Source organism: Arvicanthis niloticus, chromosome 7 (assembly GCF_011762505.2).
Source record: "Arvicanthis niloticus isolate mArvNil1 chromosome 7, mArvNil1.pat.X, whole genome shotgun sequence".
Lineage (NCBI taxonomy): Eukaryota > Metazoa > Chordata > Mammalia > Rodentia > Muridae > Arvicanthis > Arvicanthis niloticus.
Genome location: NC_047664.1, coordinates 42,169,080 through 42,184,667, shown reverse-complemented (window position 1 = coordinate 42,184,667; position 15,588 = coordinate 42,169,080). Strand labels below are relative to the sequence as shown.

Here is a 15,588-nt window from a genome sequence, read left to right as displayed (position 1 = left end):
GACGCTCCAGAGCTGAGATACAATCACTGTGAAAAATAGACACAGAGAAAATGGACCTGGAAGGGATGAACAAGAAGCTCTGATAAGAGTCTTTGCCCAGAAAACACTCTATTAAACCCCAAGCCGCTCTACAGGCCTCCCTATGCCGCCACCTCCTGAACAATGCTCTTTCCAGAAAATCATATCCAGACAAAATCAAATTCACTTTCTAAAAACTGGAGAACCTGCCCTGGAGTTCTTCCAAGCACCTTTAAAAAGATCCTGTAGTCCCAGTACCTGTCTGGGGCTGGAAGGCACCCTGAGCACTGGACCAAGGCTTCTGGGAGCCACTGTGAGGCAGGTGCTGTTTTTAATTTTCCAGATAAGGATGCCAAGGCCTCGAGTTGAATACCCAGGACTCAGTAGCTAGTGTAGTATGGTCCCACAAGTAAAGGCCACCAACGTGGAGATTTTCAATCACCCATGTTTGTATTCCAGAATGCAGGCCCATCTCTTCTAGGCCCTCTACATAGGGGCTCATAACTGCCAATTGGGTATGCCCTGGGATCCTCTCCCAAGTTCTCAGTGTGCTTGGCAGAATTCTGTCATTGTATCTTAAAACTAAGATTCCTACATACCAGCTACTTACCAGCCACAAGCTGTTTTTATCTCCTGGGGGTCTCTACATGACCTGGCCATGTGGCCTTTCTCATACATGGTGGCTCACACATGAGCAGCTGCCTCACTGTGCCTTCCAAGGCAGTGCTGGCCCTCCTTGCATCTGCCTCAGCAGATTCTGCAATAAGATGACAAACTGGTGAGGAGTAAGTCCCATATATTCTGTCATATGACATAAATGGGTCTGGACAGATGGCTCAGTGGTTAAAAGCACTCACTGCTCTTCTGAATGTCCTGAGTTCAATTTCCAGCAACCATATGGCAGATTACAACTGTCTGAGGCTGTGTTCTGGTGTGCAGAAATACATGCAAAGTATCCATACACATAAAATACATAAAAATAAAAATAAAGTAAAGCAAATCAAGGCCACCCATCACCTTGGCCATGTTCCATGAGATGGAAGTCCATTGCAGGGTAACACCTCCTCCTCTGGGACTCTGGCTGCTTCATTCCTGAAAGAAGAACCTGCTTCTTGCCTGTCACATGACCCCACCTGTCTCCACTAGACCCTGGTTTACTCTCTTTAAAGCACCTGTCTGTTGAGGTAATATTTAAAACTGTGGCTCTTAATCTGGCTTGTTCTTAATCAGTCGCCATCTTCCCAACTAGCCTAGGCCTGAGTCCATGAGTGGTGGTGGCGAATTATGAATTATTGCCGCAGCTCAGCTCAGGCTGCTGGCTCAGACCGCCCACTCAGGTGGCCAGAGACACTGGCCCTGCCACCCACAAGATGCCAGCGTGGGAGATGGCTCTGCCAATCTTCCACGCTGTCTCCACAAGGTTGGGCTGAGCCCAGACCATCCCGCCACCCACGTGGGCCTGGTAAAAATGAGACTCTATTGCTTAGATTATCTGAAGGCTTTTTATAAGGCTTGATAATGTTCAATAACAAGATGCCCGCACAATTGAAGGTGTTTCCCAATTAACTAACATAGATATAAGTTGTTACCCAAGACTGCTCTCGATCCAAGAGTGGTTCTCCATCCTCCAACCTCTCTGCCTTTCTAGCTCCTCCTCTTCCTTCTCCTCCTTACTCCTCCTCTTTCTCGCCTTACTCCTCCCACCTTAGCTCCTCCTAACTGTCCCAGATCATTTGTCATATACTTTCTCCTTGGGTCCCTTCTAAGATGCAAGTCCGTCAGTCAGAACAGTTTTACTCTGTGTGCCTTTGGAGAACAGAGAGGGAAGCGACTCACAGACACTGGTAGACTATGCTCCATGCTAAGAACAGACAAAAAAAATCAATGTTCTATGCACCGGTTATTAATCCATTCAGCAAAGGAAACTGAGGTACAGAGATAGCCTATCTGGAAGGAGAGGGGTGGGTCTCTGGACCCAGGCAATCTGAGTCCTCAGCTAGAGTCTGCTAGACAGGAAAGCTCCTGTCTCTGGTCACAATTGTGCCTTATTTTTTATCATTCAAGATGCTGCAAGTAGGAGCTTTCTAATGTGGCTTGTGGAGGTAAGCCTGATTACTAACAGTTTATCTTCCAGTATGCTAGGATAGACAGCAATCACCATATCATTGGTGGTTTAGACACCTGGAATCTCCACTCTCCCAGGTCAGAAGCCCAAAGACAAGTGCATTCAGGGCCATGCTTCCCCCAGTGACTCTGAAAAGAACCCTTCCCTGGCTCCTCAGCTTGTGGGTGCCTCTTGGGTCTCCATCCATCTCTTCAGGCTGTCTTACTCCTTGTCTGTGTGCCCATATCTCCACCCACTCTAGAAGTACAGGCTTTACTGGGTCCAGGACAGGCCCTGGTCCCAGGGTAATTTCACTTTTAGATCTTTCTCTGGGTGTGTCAGCCAAGGCTCCATAACCAAACAAACTCCTGCTCTAGGGTTATGGGTGGATATGAACTTAGGGACATTGTTCAGACCCATATGCTAGATTATGCCTTCTTTGTCATCTCAACCATGTGTTAGTGCTATGTTTGGGTTCTGGCCTCACTGGTGATATGGGGTTCAGACCAGTTACCTTCTCTGATTTGCACAACCCTATAAAGGTCATCCCAGTTTTCATGATATCATTCAGGTTCAGGCATTTACATGTGTTTCTCCTCTCCTCCTCCTCCTCCTCTTCCTCCTCCACTACTACTACTACTTCTTCCTCTTCTTCTTCTTCTTCTTCTTCTTCTTCTTCTTCTTCTTCTTCTTCTTCTTCTTCTTCTTCTTCTTCTCTTCCTCCTCCTCCTCCTCCTCCTCCTCCTCCTCCTCCTCCTCCTCCTCCTCCTCCTCCTCCTCCTCTTCTTCTTCTTCTTCTTCTTCTTCTTCTTCTTCTTCTTCTTCTTCTTCTTCTTCTTCTTCTTCTTCTTCTTCTTCTCCTTCTCCTCCTCCTCCTCCTCTTCCTCCTCCACTACTTTTTCTTCTTCTTCTTCTTCTTCTTCTTCTTCTTCTTCTTCTTCTTCTTCTTCTTCTTCTTCTTCTTCTTCTCCTTCTCCTTCTCCTTCTCCTCCTCCTCCTCCTCCTCCTCCTCCTCCTCCTCCTCCTCTTCCTCCTCCACTACTTCTTCTTCTTCTTCTTCTTCTTCTTCTTCTTCTTCTTCTTCTTCTTCTTCTTCTTCTTCTTCTTCTTCTTCTTCTCCTCCTCCTCCTCCTCCTCCTCCTCCTCCTCCTCCTCTTTCTCCTCCTCCTCCTCTTCCTCCTCCTCCTCTTTCTCCTCCTCCTCTTCCTCCTCTTCTTCTCCTCCTCCTCCTCCTCGTTTTCCTCCTCTTCCTCTTCTTCTTCTTCTTCTAGCTTTTTTCTTTTGGGTGCATCCCAAGGTAGCCTTGAACTCATAATCCTCCTGCCTCATGTGCTTCATCATTCCTTACCGGTGCATCTGCTTCCACAGCCAGTGTCATTCTTTTCTTACAATTTTTCTTGTTATTGTAAAACTTTATTCTTTGAAAATTGCATGCATTTGTTCAATGTCTCTTGATCACACTCAACTCACACGCTCTTCCTGGCACTTCCCAAACACATCCCCATCCCAACGCTTCATATCCTCTTCTTATCTTTTATAATACATGGAATCCAATTAATGCTGCCCACATGTGCATACGTGTGGGGCCATCCACTGGGGTATGGACAATATATTCCAATGTCCACCCACCCAAAGAATAGTGACTCTCCCTCCCTCAGCAGTCATAACTCCAAATCACTTCTCAGCTTGGGGCTTGACATTGGGAGCCCCTCTCCTCCATGCTAGAATTTTTAACTGGCTTGATAGTGTATCAGTTGTCTAATTGCAATATTTGTATATATTCATTGCAGAAAATAGTGTGTTTCCTTCTAACACTTTCATATGTGCTTATTCCACATTCCTGACACACTTATTTCCCCCTTGAGAGATGCTGCTGGGAGCCACTCTGGGTAAGGAGCTAGTGTTTGCTGACCTAATTTTAACACTCTGACACCGGAATCTCTGTCTCTTGTTTTAATTTTCTTTGTTATCAGGTTCATCCTTCCCTTAGGGCTCCCTCGTCTTCTCTGCACACAACCTCTTTGGTCACATGGGTGGTCTATGAACCTGGTGGCGGGACCCTGTTTATTTAATGCTCATCAACATTCACAGGCTAGAAAAGGCTCAATGAAAATCAGAATTGACATATAGATGCTGTGCTGCTCTCCTGCCCCTGGAGGAGATTGCTGGCATCAGCAATAACCCTGCGTATCTCCTCAGGTAGAGTTAATATTTGATCAACTCAGGAGCAGTTATTCTTTATTTCCAAGAAAGCTGTCATTAGTCACCTCAGCACAGCTGTGACATTTACTCTGAATGTGTGGGGTGTGTGTCTCTGAAATCTATGGTTTCTCTGTCACTGCAAGTTGAGGACTGAACCTTGCTGTCACAGGCCTACTTTTCCTTTCCCAGGCCACTCAGGTTCTGTGTGTGCACACAAGTAGTTGGCACTTTGCAGGGTGCCAAACGCAGAGATCATAGAGCAGAGGTCTGTTTTTACGATTTGCTCCTTGGTTTGGAGAGGCTGTTTGCTAGCATGGCAACAACAAATAGAACTTTCTAGAAATCTACTCCTTCCCAGATTGTGCTCTGTGGGGCTCAGTTTCCTAAGAAGTTCAGGAGACCTTCTGCATGAAGGGCCAGATGATAAATTCTTCAATCTTTCAGAAGCACTGCAGTATCAAGATGTTAATCTTGGTGTGTGTGTGTGTGTGTGTGTGTGTGTGTGTGTGTCTGTCTGTGTGTGTGTGTGAGTGTGAGTGTGTGTATGCATGTGGGTGTCTGTGTATATCTGTGTCTGTATGTCTGTGTGCATCTGTGTGTGTATGCATGTGACTGTGTGTCTATGTGTGAGTGTGTATGCATATGTGTGTGCCTGTGTGTGTGTGTATGTGTGTCTGTGAATGTCTGCATGTGTGTCTGTGTGTCTATGTGTATGCATGTGACTATGTGTCTATGTGTAAGTGTATATGTATGCATGTGTGTGTGCCTGTGTCTGTTTGTATGTGTGTTTGTGTGCATGTCTGCATGTGTGTCTGTGTGTCTCTGTGTGTCTCTGTGTGTGTGTGTGTGTATTTGCGTGTATGTGTGTGGAGGCCAGAGGTTTGTGTCAAATGTCCCCTTTCATCATTTTCTGCCTTGTTTTTATGCAGGATTTCTCTCTGAACCTGGAGTTCATGGATTCAGTTAGCCTGGTCAGTGAGCTCCAAGATCTGCCTCTGTCAACCACTGCTTAGTGCTTGGGTTACAGACTCTAGCAGTGAGCTTGGCTTTTACGTGAGTGCTAGGGGTTCAAATTCACAGGCACCTCACTGACTAAGCCAGCTCCCCAGCCCCTTTTGGTTGTGTTTTACAGTGTTTCCAGGCTCAAAGGCTGAAGGGTTGAATGGCAGAGAAGTGTCTCTGCCTGTTGACACATGCCACACATTTAACCTACCTTCTCTATTATGACAAGGAAAATAACAATTTCAATACACAGGGGACAGTTTCTTCTTAACATTAATGTTAAGAAATGTTGAAATGTCTAACATTAAGAATGCCTCAGAACAAAATAGACTGCCCAGAGGTCCAGAAAGAAAAGGAAGTTTCAACTTCTCAAAGGTTCTATTGTTACACTTACCTTAGCCCTCTGAGGCTCCACTTCAGGGGAGAGGCAGCACCTGGAAGTCCCCTTTGTTCTCTAGTCTGAGACTGTGGTGGCCCTTGGCTGGCTCAGGATTCACACCTCTCCTTGTGTTTTTCTTTCAGAGACATCAAGCCAGACAACATCCTGCTGGATGAGCATGGTGAGTCAAGGTTTCTTTCCCCCTTCCCTAGAGCCCCAGTGCAGCGTGAGATACGGGAGACCAAGGAGGGATGGGAGAGTGGGTCTTAGATGCTCAAGAAAACACTTGTGCTGTTCCAGTCCTGACAACGACATGTGTCAATTTCTGAGCAATGCCCTGTCATGGAAAGTTGAGTTTAATTAACCACAGGCATCACCTCTGAAGTCATTGCTGTTTATATCTTGGTTTGAGGTTGACAAGGCTCAATGAGGACCAGAGTGCAGATTACAATAAAATAATGTTCTAGTCCTGTGCGGGGGTGCAGAAGGACTGAGGACAGGTATGTGAGGTATTGGGAACAGTACCCACTCTCTTACGTGCCCCTTTCTCTAGTCAGTCACACCCAAGCTCAGGTCATAGAAGCATGTAAAATAAAGACAAAGAGAGGTACAAATGCCTCTTGCAGGGTCCCTGGAGAAGCAGAGCCTCCAGGAAAGAGTGGTCCACAAGTCTGGTGCTGAGCAGCATCCACTGATATCCCGCTGATGGAGAGGACTTCTGAGCAGACATGTTCAAGCTGCAGACAGCTGTCCTAAGGCAGAATCTAGACAGGAACACCAACCAACTCATGGGAGATCATAGCCCTTTCATTCATGAGAATTCCCTTAGAAAGCCATCAGAGAAAAGGCCAGGACATTCCATGGCTCTGGCGTGATCCCTACAGCCATCCTGCTGCACAGAAGGACCTAGGCGACAGGTTGTATGTGGTCCCAACCCTGCAGACCTCACAGCATTGTTGTGTGGGCTGGATAAGTTGCTGACATCTAGAAGGCCTGGATAGGAGGGCTAAGGGAAGTCCCTACAATGAAGGTGGGATGATGTTGCAGCAGATGAGGATACAGTAGGAAGCAGCTAGGGAGAAGAGAGCTTTATCTCCCAGTCCTACATGAAGGGGGTCAGGTCTCTCTGGGCCTCATTTCCCCATTCAGTGATCTGGAGTTCATCAGGAAGGACATGGGAGCCACTGACGAATATATATCAAGTGCAGTGTGTTGGAGAGTCACCAGAGCTACAGTGATGAAAATGGAGCAGTAGTATCAGATGAGCCCCCATAGAACCCCAACATGAGCAGCAAGGGAAGTTGTCCATCGGAGCCTGATATACCAGCTTGATGTGCTGCTGTAACTACACGTAGGGATCTGGACGCTTCATTCATAGACTTCTGAGATGGTGGGCAGATGCAGACAGCACCTTCTCCAAAGGTCTTCACTCATCCACCGGTGTGTGGCGGTGTCCTGTTCTCATGAGGACACCGTGCAGATTGGAGTAGGACCTACCCAGTCAGCCTCAATATGGCTCTTTAAACATCAGATCTCTGAATCCACTTTGTCTTCAACTACAGGGGCTTGCAGTTTAGCATATGAACTTTAGGGATATTGTTTAGTTAGTCAGCGATGGGGATGGGAGCCCTCATGTGCCAAGCAGGTATGTAATATGTCACTGGCTCCAGCACTCTTAGAGGCTGCAGGTGCCAGAGCTGCAGAGCTCATTCAGCTCCCAGGATTCAGAGGACATTTCCTAGGGACTCTTGGTTCCCCACAACTAACTGAGTGCACTGTCAAGGCAAGATCTTTCCAGCCAAGGAAGGGGTATAATGTCCAAGATTCCCAGGATATTGTGTGGATCTATAAGAAGCCAAGAGGGAATTAGGGGGTAACGTTGATTGACAGTTTTACTACTTCTACCTAAAGTACTGGATTTAGTTCTTAAGCCTGCACCTGCATAGTAAAACCACACAAGGAACTGAGGAGATGGCTCAGGAGATAAAGCACTTGCCAGGCAAAAACAAGAGTTCCATCCCCAGCATCCTCCTGAAAGTGCTGGGAGAGGTGGTACACATTTGCAGTGTTGCTATAGTGAGCTGAAGAAAGCAACTCGGGTGTTGCTGATGAGCCCATTCTAGGCTAATAGGCGAGTCCAGATGCCAGTGTCTGTGTGTCAAAAACAGAAGGTGGATGGTGCCCAAGGAGCAAGCCCTGAGGTTTTCCTCTGGCCTCTACACTCATGTAAATACATATGTATACACTTCTGTGCGTGCATGTTCACCTGCACATGCACGAACACACACACATACACACGCACGCACGCGTGCATGCACGCACACATGCACACACAGTGGTGTGTCTCTTTACAGTTGACTATAGACTTCGGGCAGCCTCATAGCATATGGAAGTACCTGGATTCTGAAACCTTGGAAACTCAGTGATGTTCCTCTCACTGAACTCCACAGAGTATGTCACACCTTTGATGGACATTATTGCAGAAATTTAATCTTCTGTATCTTTGATCATTTATCTCATGAGTTTTTAAAATGAGTATTACATTTTCGAAAGCTTTTCTACTGAAGCATTCAGTAGGAACATAACCAGGGCAGGACCCTGCATATTCCTAAATGGGTCATCACATGGCATGTTCTGACAGCATCCACCCATCCCTTCTGAAAACCACATTAGGAAGCAATTTGCAGAACAGGGAACCCTGTGTTTCTATTCATCTCATTAGGTGTCATCTTTGAGACAAGAGAACTGCATTTCAATGAGATAAAAACCATCAGTACATACACACATGAATATTTTATTGATGATGCTCAGAGCTGCTAATTCCACAAAATCCAAAACTCCCAGGCAAGTTCCCTGTTCTCCCTGGTCTCAGAGTAGGCTTCCATTCTTAAGATAGAGCTGATTGGAGTTGGAACCAGCAGCTAAGTAGAGCAACCATGGAGGGGTAAAGAACAGAGCTAAAGAAAAACAGGCATTCTAACTCTGGTAGGCTCATTTCTCATAGTTTTCTCATGGCCATTGCCGAGGCAAGACCAAGGAGAACTGAGCCCAGGCATACCCAGGTCACATTGACACTATCTCAGTGGACATCATTTCTTTAACTAGCTTGAGTTTTATGCCTGTCCCCTACATCACTTCTTCATAACTGTGAGATGGGAAGAAGCCAGATCATACAGAATAGAAGGCACTCCAAGAGCCCTGCCTCTTTCTATCAGGCAAAGGCTTACTCTAAGAACAATCTTCTATCACCAGGACCAAAAAAAAAAAAAAAAAAAAAAAAAAAAAAAAAAAAAAGCTTTGATAAGCTTGTGTGTGGACTTTGATTGGTTTTCTTTCTTTGCTGTGGTAAGTCGCTGTGATCGTCATAAAGATAAGTGGCCAGAGCACACAAGCTGTGTGCAGTGTCTAAGATATCAGATCCGTGTGGAAGATCAGCTGCCATCCTCCCGCTCTGCAGCCCACACAGGGCCCAAAAGCAAAGCTATTTTTAGCAGTGACCATGGTGGAAGAGGGGCAGCCAGAGCCATGGGCAAAGCAGCTGCCTCTGGTTCTTATCTCTCTGGGCTTCCAGTTGCTTCATCTAAACAGCACCATTGAGCTCTGGCTTGGGCATAAGGTAGGTGGCTCCTGAGAGCCAGTGGAGGTGAGGAAGATACTCAAAAGTGGCATGCCCCAAATTCCAATTTGATGACAAGCACAACAGTGAAAGGAGGTGGCAATGGGTGCCTTTCATGCTAACACCTAGCCTGCTCCTCCAGTCTCTCTGTCTTTGAGCCTCTTCTGGGGGTTCCCTGGAAGCACAGCACTCACCTACATGGGTTCCAGAGGCAGGCCTAGAAGGATCCCTGTTACAAACCCATGGGTGAGAGGAACACTGTCAACCTCTGGGAGCTCTGTGCTGTCTATAAGTATGACAAAGACAGTCAACAGGATGTGCTTGCTGTATCTTTTAGTCAGCAAATCCTTTTAGTCCAGGCCAGTGCTAGTGCACCAGGAATGGAAGTGAACAGGGCAGGATTTCTGGATGCAAGGTGAGAAACAAGATGACATGCTGAATGGTGGGCAGGAAATTTGGATGACAATGGAGAGGAGCACAGGTATCCATAAAAGAGGCCTAGCCCAGGCTGTACTGAGTAAATGGACTGTTCTACCCTTAGTTCATGTGGTCAGGCTCTAATCATAGATGACATGGCATTAGAAGGTAGGGGCTTTCAAAGGTGATCAGGTTTTGATGACATCATGGAAGTAACACCTATGGAGGTTTGAATGACAATGGCCACTATAGGCTCATACATTTGACTACCTAGTCATCAGGGAGTGGCCCTATTTGAGAAGGCTTAGGAGGTGTGGCCTTGTTGGAGGAATTGTGTCACTAGGGATGGGCTTTGAGGTTTCAAGCAACCCATGCCAAGCCCAGTCTCCTTTTTTTCCCCTGTGGATCAGGTTGTAGCTCTCAATTACTTCCCCAGGACTATGCCTGCCTGCCTGCCTGCCTGCCTGCCTGCCTGCCTGCCTGCCACCAAGCTCCTAGCCATGATGATAATGAACTAAGTCTCTAAAGGGGAAGCAAGTCACCAATCAAATGCTTTCTTTTATGAGAGTTACTATGGTCATGGTGTCTCTTCACAGCAGCAGAACACTGACTAAGACACACCCTATGATGGCACTAGTATCTGTATGAGGGAATCAAGAAACCAGAGTTCTCTGTCTACCAAAGCAAGTAAGGGATATCTGTAAATCAAAAAGAAGGTTGTTTTAGCCTGGTCCTGCTGCTATAACATAATCCCTCAAACTGAATAGACTACAAATAATAAAAAGTTACCACAGCTCTGGAAACAGGATGCTCAGTCAAAGACTAGCAGAGATGGTGTCTGGAAAAGGCTACTCTCAAGGCAGAGCTTGTTGCTGCACTGTCCAATAGCAGAAGGAGGAGGGGAAAGGAGGCAACTCGCGTACTAACCCTTTTATAATGGCTCTCAGCCCACGCACAGGAGTTGCCTTTGTCCTCATCACCCTTACAGCCCTGTCTTAAATACTGACTAATGATTACATTTCAACACATCATTTTGGAAGATGCTGTGGCTTGAACATGCTATGTCCTCCGTAGGCTTGCGTGTTTGAACTCTTAGTTCCCAGGTGGAGAATTATGACAGAAAGTATGTCCCTGGGGGTGGGTATGGCCTGTCTCCACTTCCTGTTCCATCTCTGCTTCTGACTGTGAGTGCACCCTGATCAGCCCTAGCCTCTGACTTCTTCCAGCATGCCCCCCCCCACCACCACCATGATGGAACATCTTTTTTATTAATTATTTGGGAATCTCACATCATGCACCTTAATTGCACTCAGCTCCCAGTCTTTCCATGTCTACCCCCTCTCCCATGAACCCCCAATAAAGAAAAAAAGAAATAAAAAGGGGAAGACAAGTCTATCTTGTGTTATCCATATGCTCACTGGAACACAGTCAAATTCCTAGTGGCTGTCCTGTAAGAGCAGATGAGACCTTCTCCACCTGCATCTGAGCTAGAAGCTGTGGACTGAAGATAGCCATGCAGTGGCCAGGGGGGAATGAGGTCAGCTCTCCTGCCCCAGTGCCACCACTGACACGGGTGCCTCCCAAGCTTCACATGGCAGAGTCTGAATCTGTATAAGCTCCAGGCTATTGTACACATTCCCACTGACCCTTTTGGGCAGTGACAGCATGTCCACAGTGCTCGCTCTCTCTCTCTCTCTCTCTCTCTCTCTCTCTCTCTCTCTCTCTCTCCCTTTCTCTCTCTTCCTCCTTCCCATCACTGTCTCCAGTTCTTCACTTCCCCATACTATAAACAGTGCTCCATTTTTCTCCTTCCCACTTCTCCATCACATATTTCTTTATTGTACTGTCACCAGGTGTGGCACTCGGGTGTCTTTTGTCCACCCCAAATTCATCTTAAACTATGAACCAAAGTAAAACCTTCCCCCCTCCCCCCTCCAATGTTGCTTCTTGTCAGACATTTGGTCATGGCAACAAGAAAGAATAACTAAGACACACACATTTAAGCTGTATCAGGAGCCCTTACCCCAAACCAAGCTATGCTGGTACCTGACCTCAGACTTCCAGAAATATGAGGAGTAGACACACATAAGACATACAGTTGCTGGCATTGTGTTACAGTAGGCCAAATAGACACAGTCATGGAGAAAGCATCCCCTACATGAGTGAATTTTCTGGTGAATTCATGTCTATCAATAATGAACTCATGGGCCAGGTTTTGAAGAAGGAAAGAACGTCCTCCAGGCAGAGGAGGGAGCAGAAGGAAGTCCTCCAGGCAGAGGAGGGAGCAGCAGGAAGTCCTCCAGGCAGAGGAAGGAGCAGCAGGAAGTCCTCCAGGCAGAGGAAGGAGCAGCAGGAAGTCCTCCAGGCGGAGGAGGGAGCAGCAGGAAGTCCTCCAGGCAGAGGAAGGAGCAGCAGGAAGTCCTCCAGGCGGAGGAGGGAGCAGCAGGAAGTCCTCCAGGCGGAGGAGGGAGCAGCAGGAAGTCCTCCAGGCAGAGGAGGGAGCAGCAGGAAGTCCTCCAGGCAGAGGAAGGAGCAGCAGGAAGTCCTCCAGGCAGAGGAGGGAGCAGCAGGAAGTCCTCCAGGCAGAGGAAGGAGCAGCAGGAAGTCCTCCAGGCGGAGGAGGGAGCAGCAGGAAGTCCTCCAGGCAGAGGAGGGAGCAGCAGGAAGTCCTCCAGGCAGAGGAAGGAGCAGCAGGAAGTCCTCCAGGCAGAAGAGGGAGTAGCAGGAAGTCCTCCAGGCAGAGGAAGGAGCAGCAGGAAGTCCTCCAGGCAGATGAGGGAGCAGCTCCTTCAATGTGGTGTCAAATGCTGGAGAATGAGAAGGTTCTCCCACTTTCAAATAAAGGAGAGAAGTATGTCAGAACAAAGGATGTGCAAATAAGGCTGGGAGGATTGACCACTGGTGATAATACCCCCATTAGAGCCATACTAGATCTCCCACAATGCCCTGGGAGTTCTGGGTGTTTTCGGTTATGGAAACAGGTAGTCTGATGCCCAGTTCCACTGTGCACTGTGCCATCTGGTGCTTCCTAGGAAAACTTGATCAACAGTAATTCTCACATCTAAACTCAGCCATCAGAGGGTACTCAACAGGAAGTCACAAGTCATTATTTAGCACACTGGGACAGCAGAAGTGGAAATCTGCCGTGTGTTACCCATTGTGCGCACACTACGAAGCGTCTGATTGCCAGCTGACCGGGGTCCTTGAAGCAGGGGCCATAAAGAACTCAGATGCAGCTGCCTGGACTCTGAGGTGGTGGTGGTGGGACAGTGTAGCAGCACAGGGCTCCACTGCAGGTGCACATGCGGCTGCTATGCTGTGGCGCCCCGAGTGTCATTCTTTTGAAAGAGAAAATAGAGGGAGGGGAAGCAAGATGTCTCTCTCCTCAGTAAAGGCGCTTGCATGCACCTGCACACATGATGACCTGGGTTTGATCCCAGGAAGCCATGTAAGGGCAGAAGCAGAGACCAACTCCACACAGTTGTTTTCTGACCTCTATGTGTGCCCTGTCGCATGTGTGCCCCACTCCCCACAGTGACAATAAGTACTTTAAAAATAAAATGTAAGACTTACTAATACCCCCCTCCCAGGAGGCTTGAGGTTAGGCACATGCTCTGAGGTCTGCACAGGCTGCTCTGTGCAGACCCGTGCAGCATACACTGAAGTGCAATCGCATTTTCTTAACTAGTTCCCACTTTCCCTGCTTTTGTCCTGGCTGACATAATCCACTCACATCAGGGACCCGAAGTGACAGTCAAAACCCAGGCTGATCAGGTCCAAACCTTCTCAGAGTGAACAAGACCCAGTGTTTCCTGCTTACCCATGTCCTGCCTTCTCCCTGTCATGAACACAAACAAGAACTTTAAAGGAAACAAGCCAGTGATCTAGAACATAATACATATGTGATCTAGATCATAATACATATGCTATGGTGGATTATAGAAACATCCAGGGAGATGAAGGCAAAGGGAACACATCCACACTCTGAGGAGAGGCACATGCAAGGTGTTCTAGAACAAGTTCAGTGGCTTCAGAGGCTCCTCCCTGGCTTTGGCTTGCAGGTGACCTAAGCTTTTCTGGTACAAAGTTGTGCCTGAGGAAAGCTGTGTCTGAGCTAATGGTTAATCCCATAGGAGGGGCCATAGTGACAATCTTGCTTTGACAGAATCATTACAAAGATGTGTATCAGGCCAGTAAGCATGAGAATGTGTTCAACACTACCTGGACTTAGCAGAAGCAACCCCATTTTGATCCTGACAATTTTAACACCTCCTTGCTGGTCCCTGGTGGTCCCTTCTGCCAGCAGCACCCTTACTTATTGCAAAGGTCTAGCAGGCTGCCCCTCTGCTTCAGGCTATGCCCCAACCTCAGTTTAGTTTAATAACTACTCCTATTACTTCCTCCTCTTGATGCTGTAACAAAATACCTGGCAAAGGCAACTCAAGAAAAGGAGTCATGCTGGTGCACAGTGAGTGCTGTGTTCATCATAGCAGGAGAACATGGTGGCAGGAGCTTTGAGGCGTCTGGTCTCAGTGCATCCATGGTGAGGAAACAGGGAGAGATGAAGGCTGATGCTCACTCAATATGTCCTTTCTTTTTCTACCAGGACCTCAGTCCATGAAATGGTCCACCCACTTCAACATACCTAATCTAGATAAGCCCTCACAGATGTGCCCAGAAGCTTGTGTCCTGGATGATTCTAGATCTTGTCAAGTTGACGATCAGTCTTAGCCATCCCACTGTAATTAAATGAGAAATATCTCTGTAAGCTCGTAGACCTGCTCATAGTTTGGCCCTGGTTGATGAGTGCTGTTTGGGGAAGTTACAAATGCATTAGGAAACATGGGCTTGCTGGTGGAAGTACATCACTAAGAGGTAGGAAATTTGAGCCCGTTCTGTTCTCGCTCTCTTTCTGCTTCCTGTGTGAGCTGGGGATGTGTGATCAGCCAGCTTCCTGCTCTTGCTGCCACGCCTTCCTCAGTCAGCATTATGGACACCAGCCCTGTGGAACTGTATGCCAAACAAACTCTTCCTTAAGTTGCTTGGTCAGGGTGTTTTGATCACAAGAGCAGAGAAGCAACTGAGACAACACCCTATGCAGAGCTTAATGCTATTCCACCCCAGTGGATAAGAAACCTGAACTTCATATAGAGCAGATGACCTGCCCAAACCAGTCAGCCTCTGTATCAACTGGGACAGCAGCCCTGACCTGTGTGACACAGCGCCCAACTCCCACAGTCCCACAGCAGTGAAGGGTGATTTGGTTTGGTTTGGGGTTATCTTGTTTAATTCACATGGCTGAAATACAGTGGTATAAAGGAGTTAGATCTGGTATCTGTCTGCCTTTCCTGAAGTTCTCTCTTCAGCTTTATCTTCCTGCTGGCACTGGCCACTTGCCTCTGCATGCAGTCTTACAGAATTGGCACCCTATGGGACACAGAAAAAAGACAGAGAATGTCAACAATGGTAACTCCTGAAAATGGTAGTACTTCATTCCTAGACTTTCTATCAAATTATTTTCCAAATTTCTGTTAACCCCCTAATGGATCGTAGGCTCAATTTCCACAGATGGGAGTGGGTGGTGAGTGGGTGGGTGGGGTGTTGAATGATTGACTCCAGCCACAGCCACTTGCCTTTCTCCTAGAGGACACAGAGAAAATTCTCCCCAGCCTTGGGTTTTCAACCTTCAAAGCTATAGGTTTAAGAGTTACCCAGCCTCGGGTGTGTGGTTATAGCAACAGAGGCCTGATTAATGGATACGGGATTGTGACCTCCTAAGTAGATCTGTGTGTTCTAACTTGCAAGCAAGCCTGTGAAACATGGATAAACCTAAAAGTCACTTTCAGGATC

General features: G+C 47.3%; 1 protein-coding gene across 3 annotated transcripts in view; it reads left to right on the top strand.

Annotated features, from left to right (window-relative positions):
- The window catches only part of Stk32b (serine/threonine kinase 32B), a 238,377-nt gene that overhangs the window by 186,870 nt on the left and 35,919 nt on the right, over positions 1-15,588 (top strand). For all 3 annotated transcript variants that reach the window (XM_076938409.1, XM_034508828.2, XM_076938410.1), the window contains exon 5: positions 5,849-5,886. In XM_076938409.1, the coding sequence (XP_076794524.1) occupies positions 5,849-5,886 (38 nt within the window). The remainder of the gene's footprint in view (positions 1-5,848; positions 5,887-15,588) is intronic.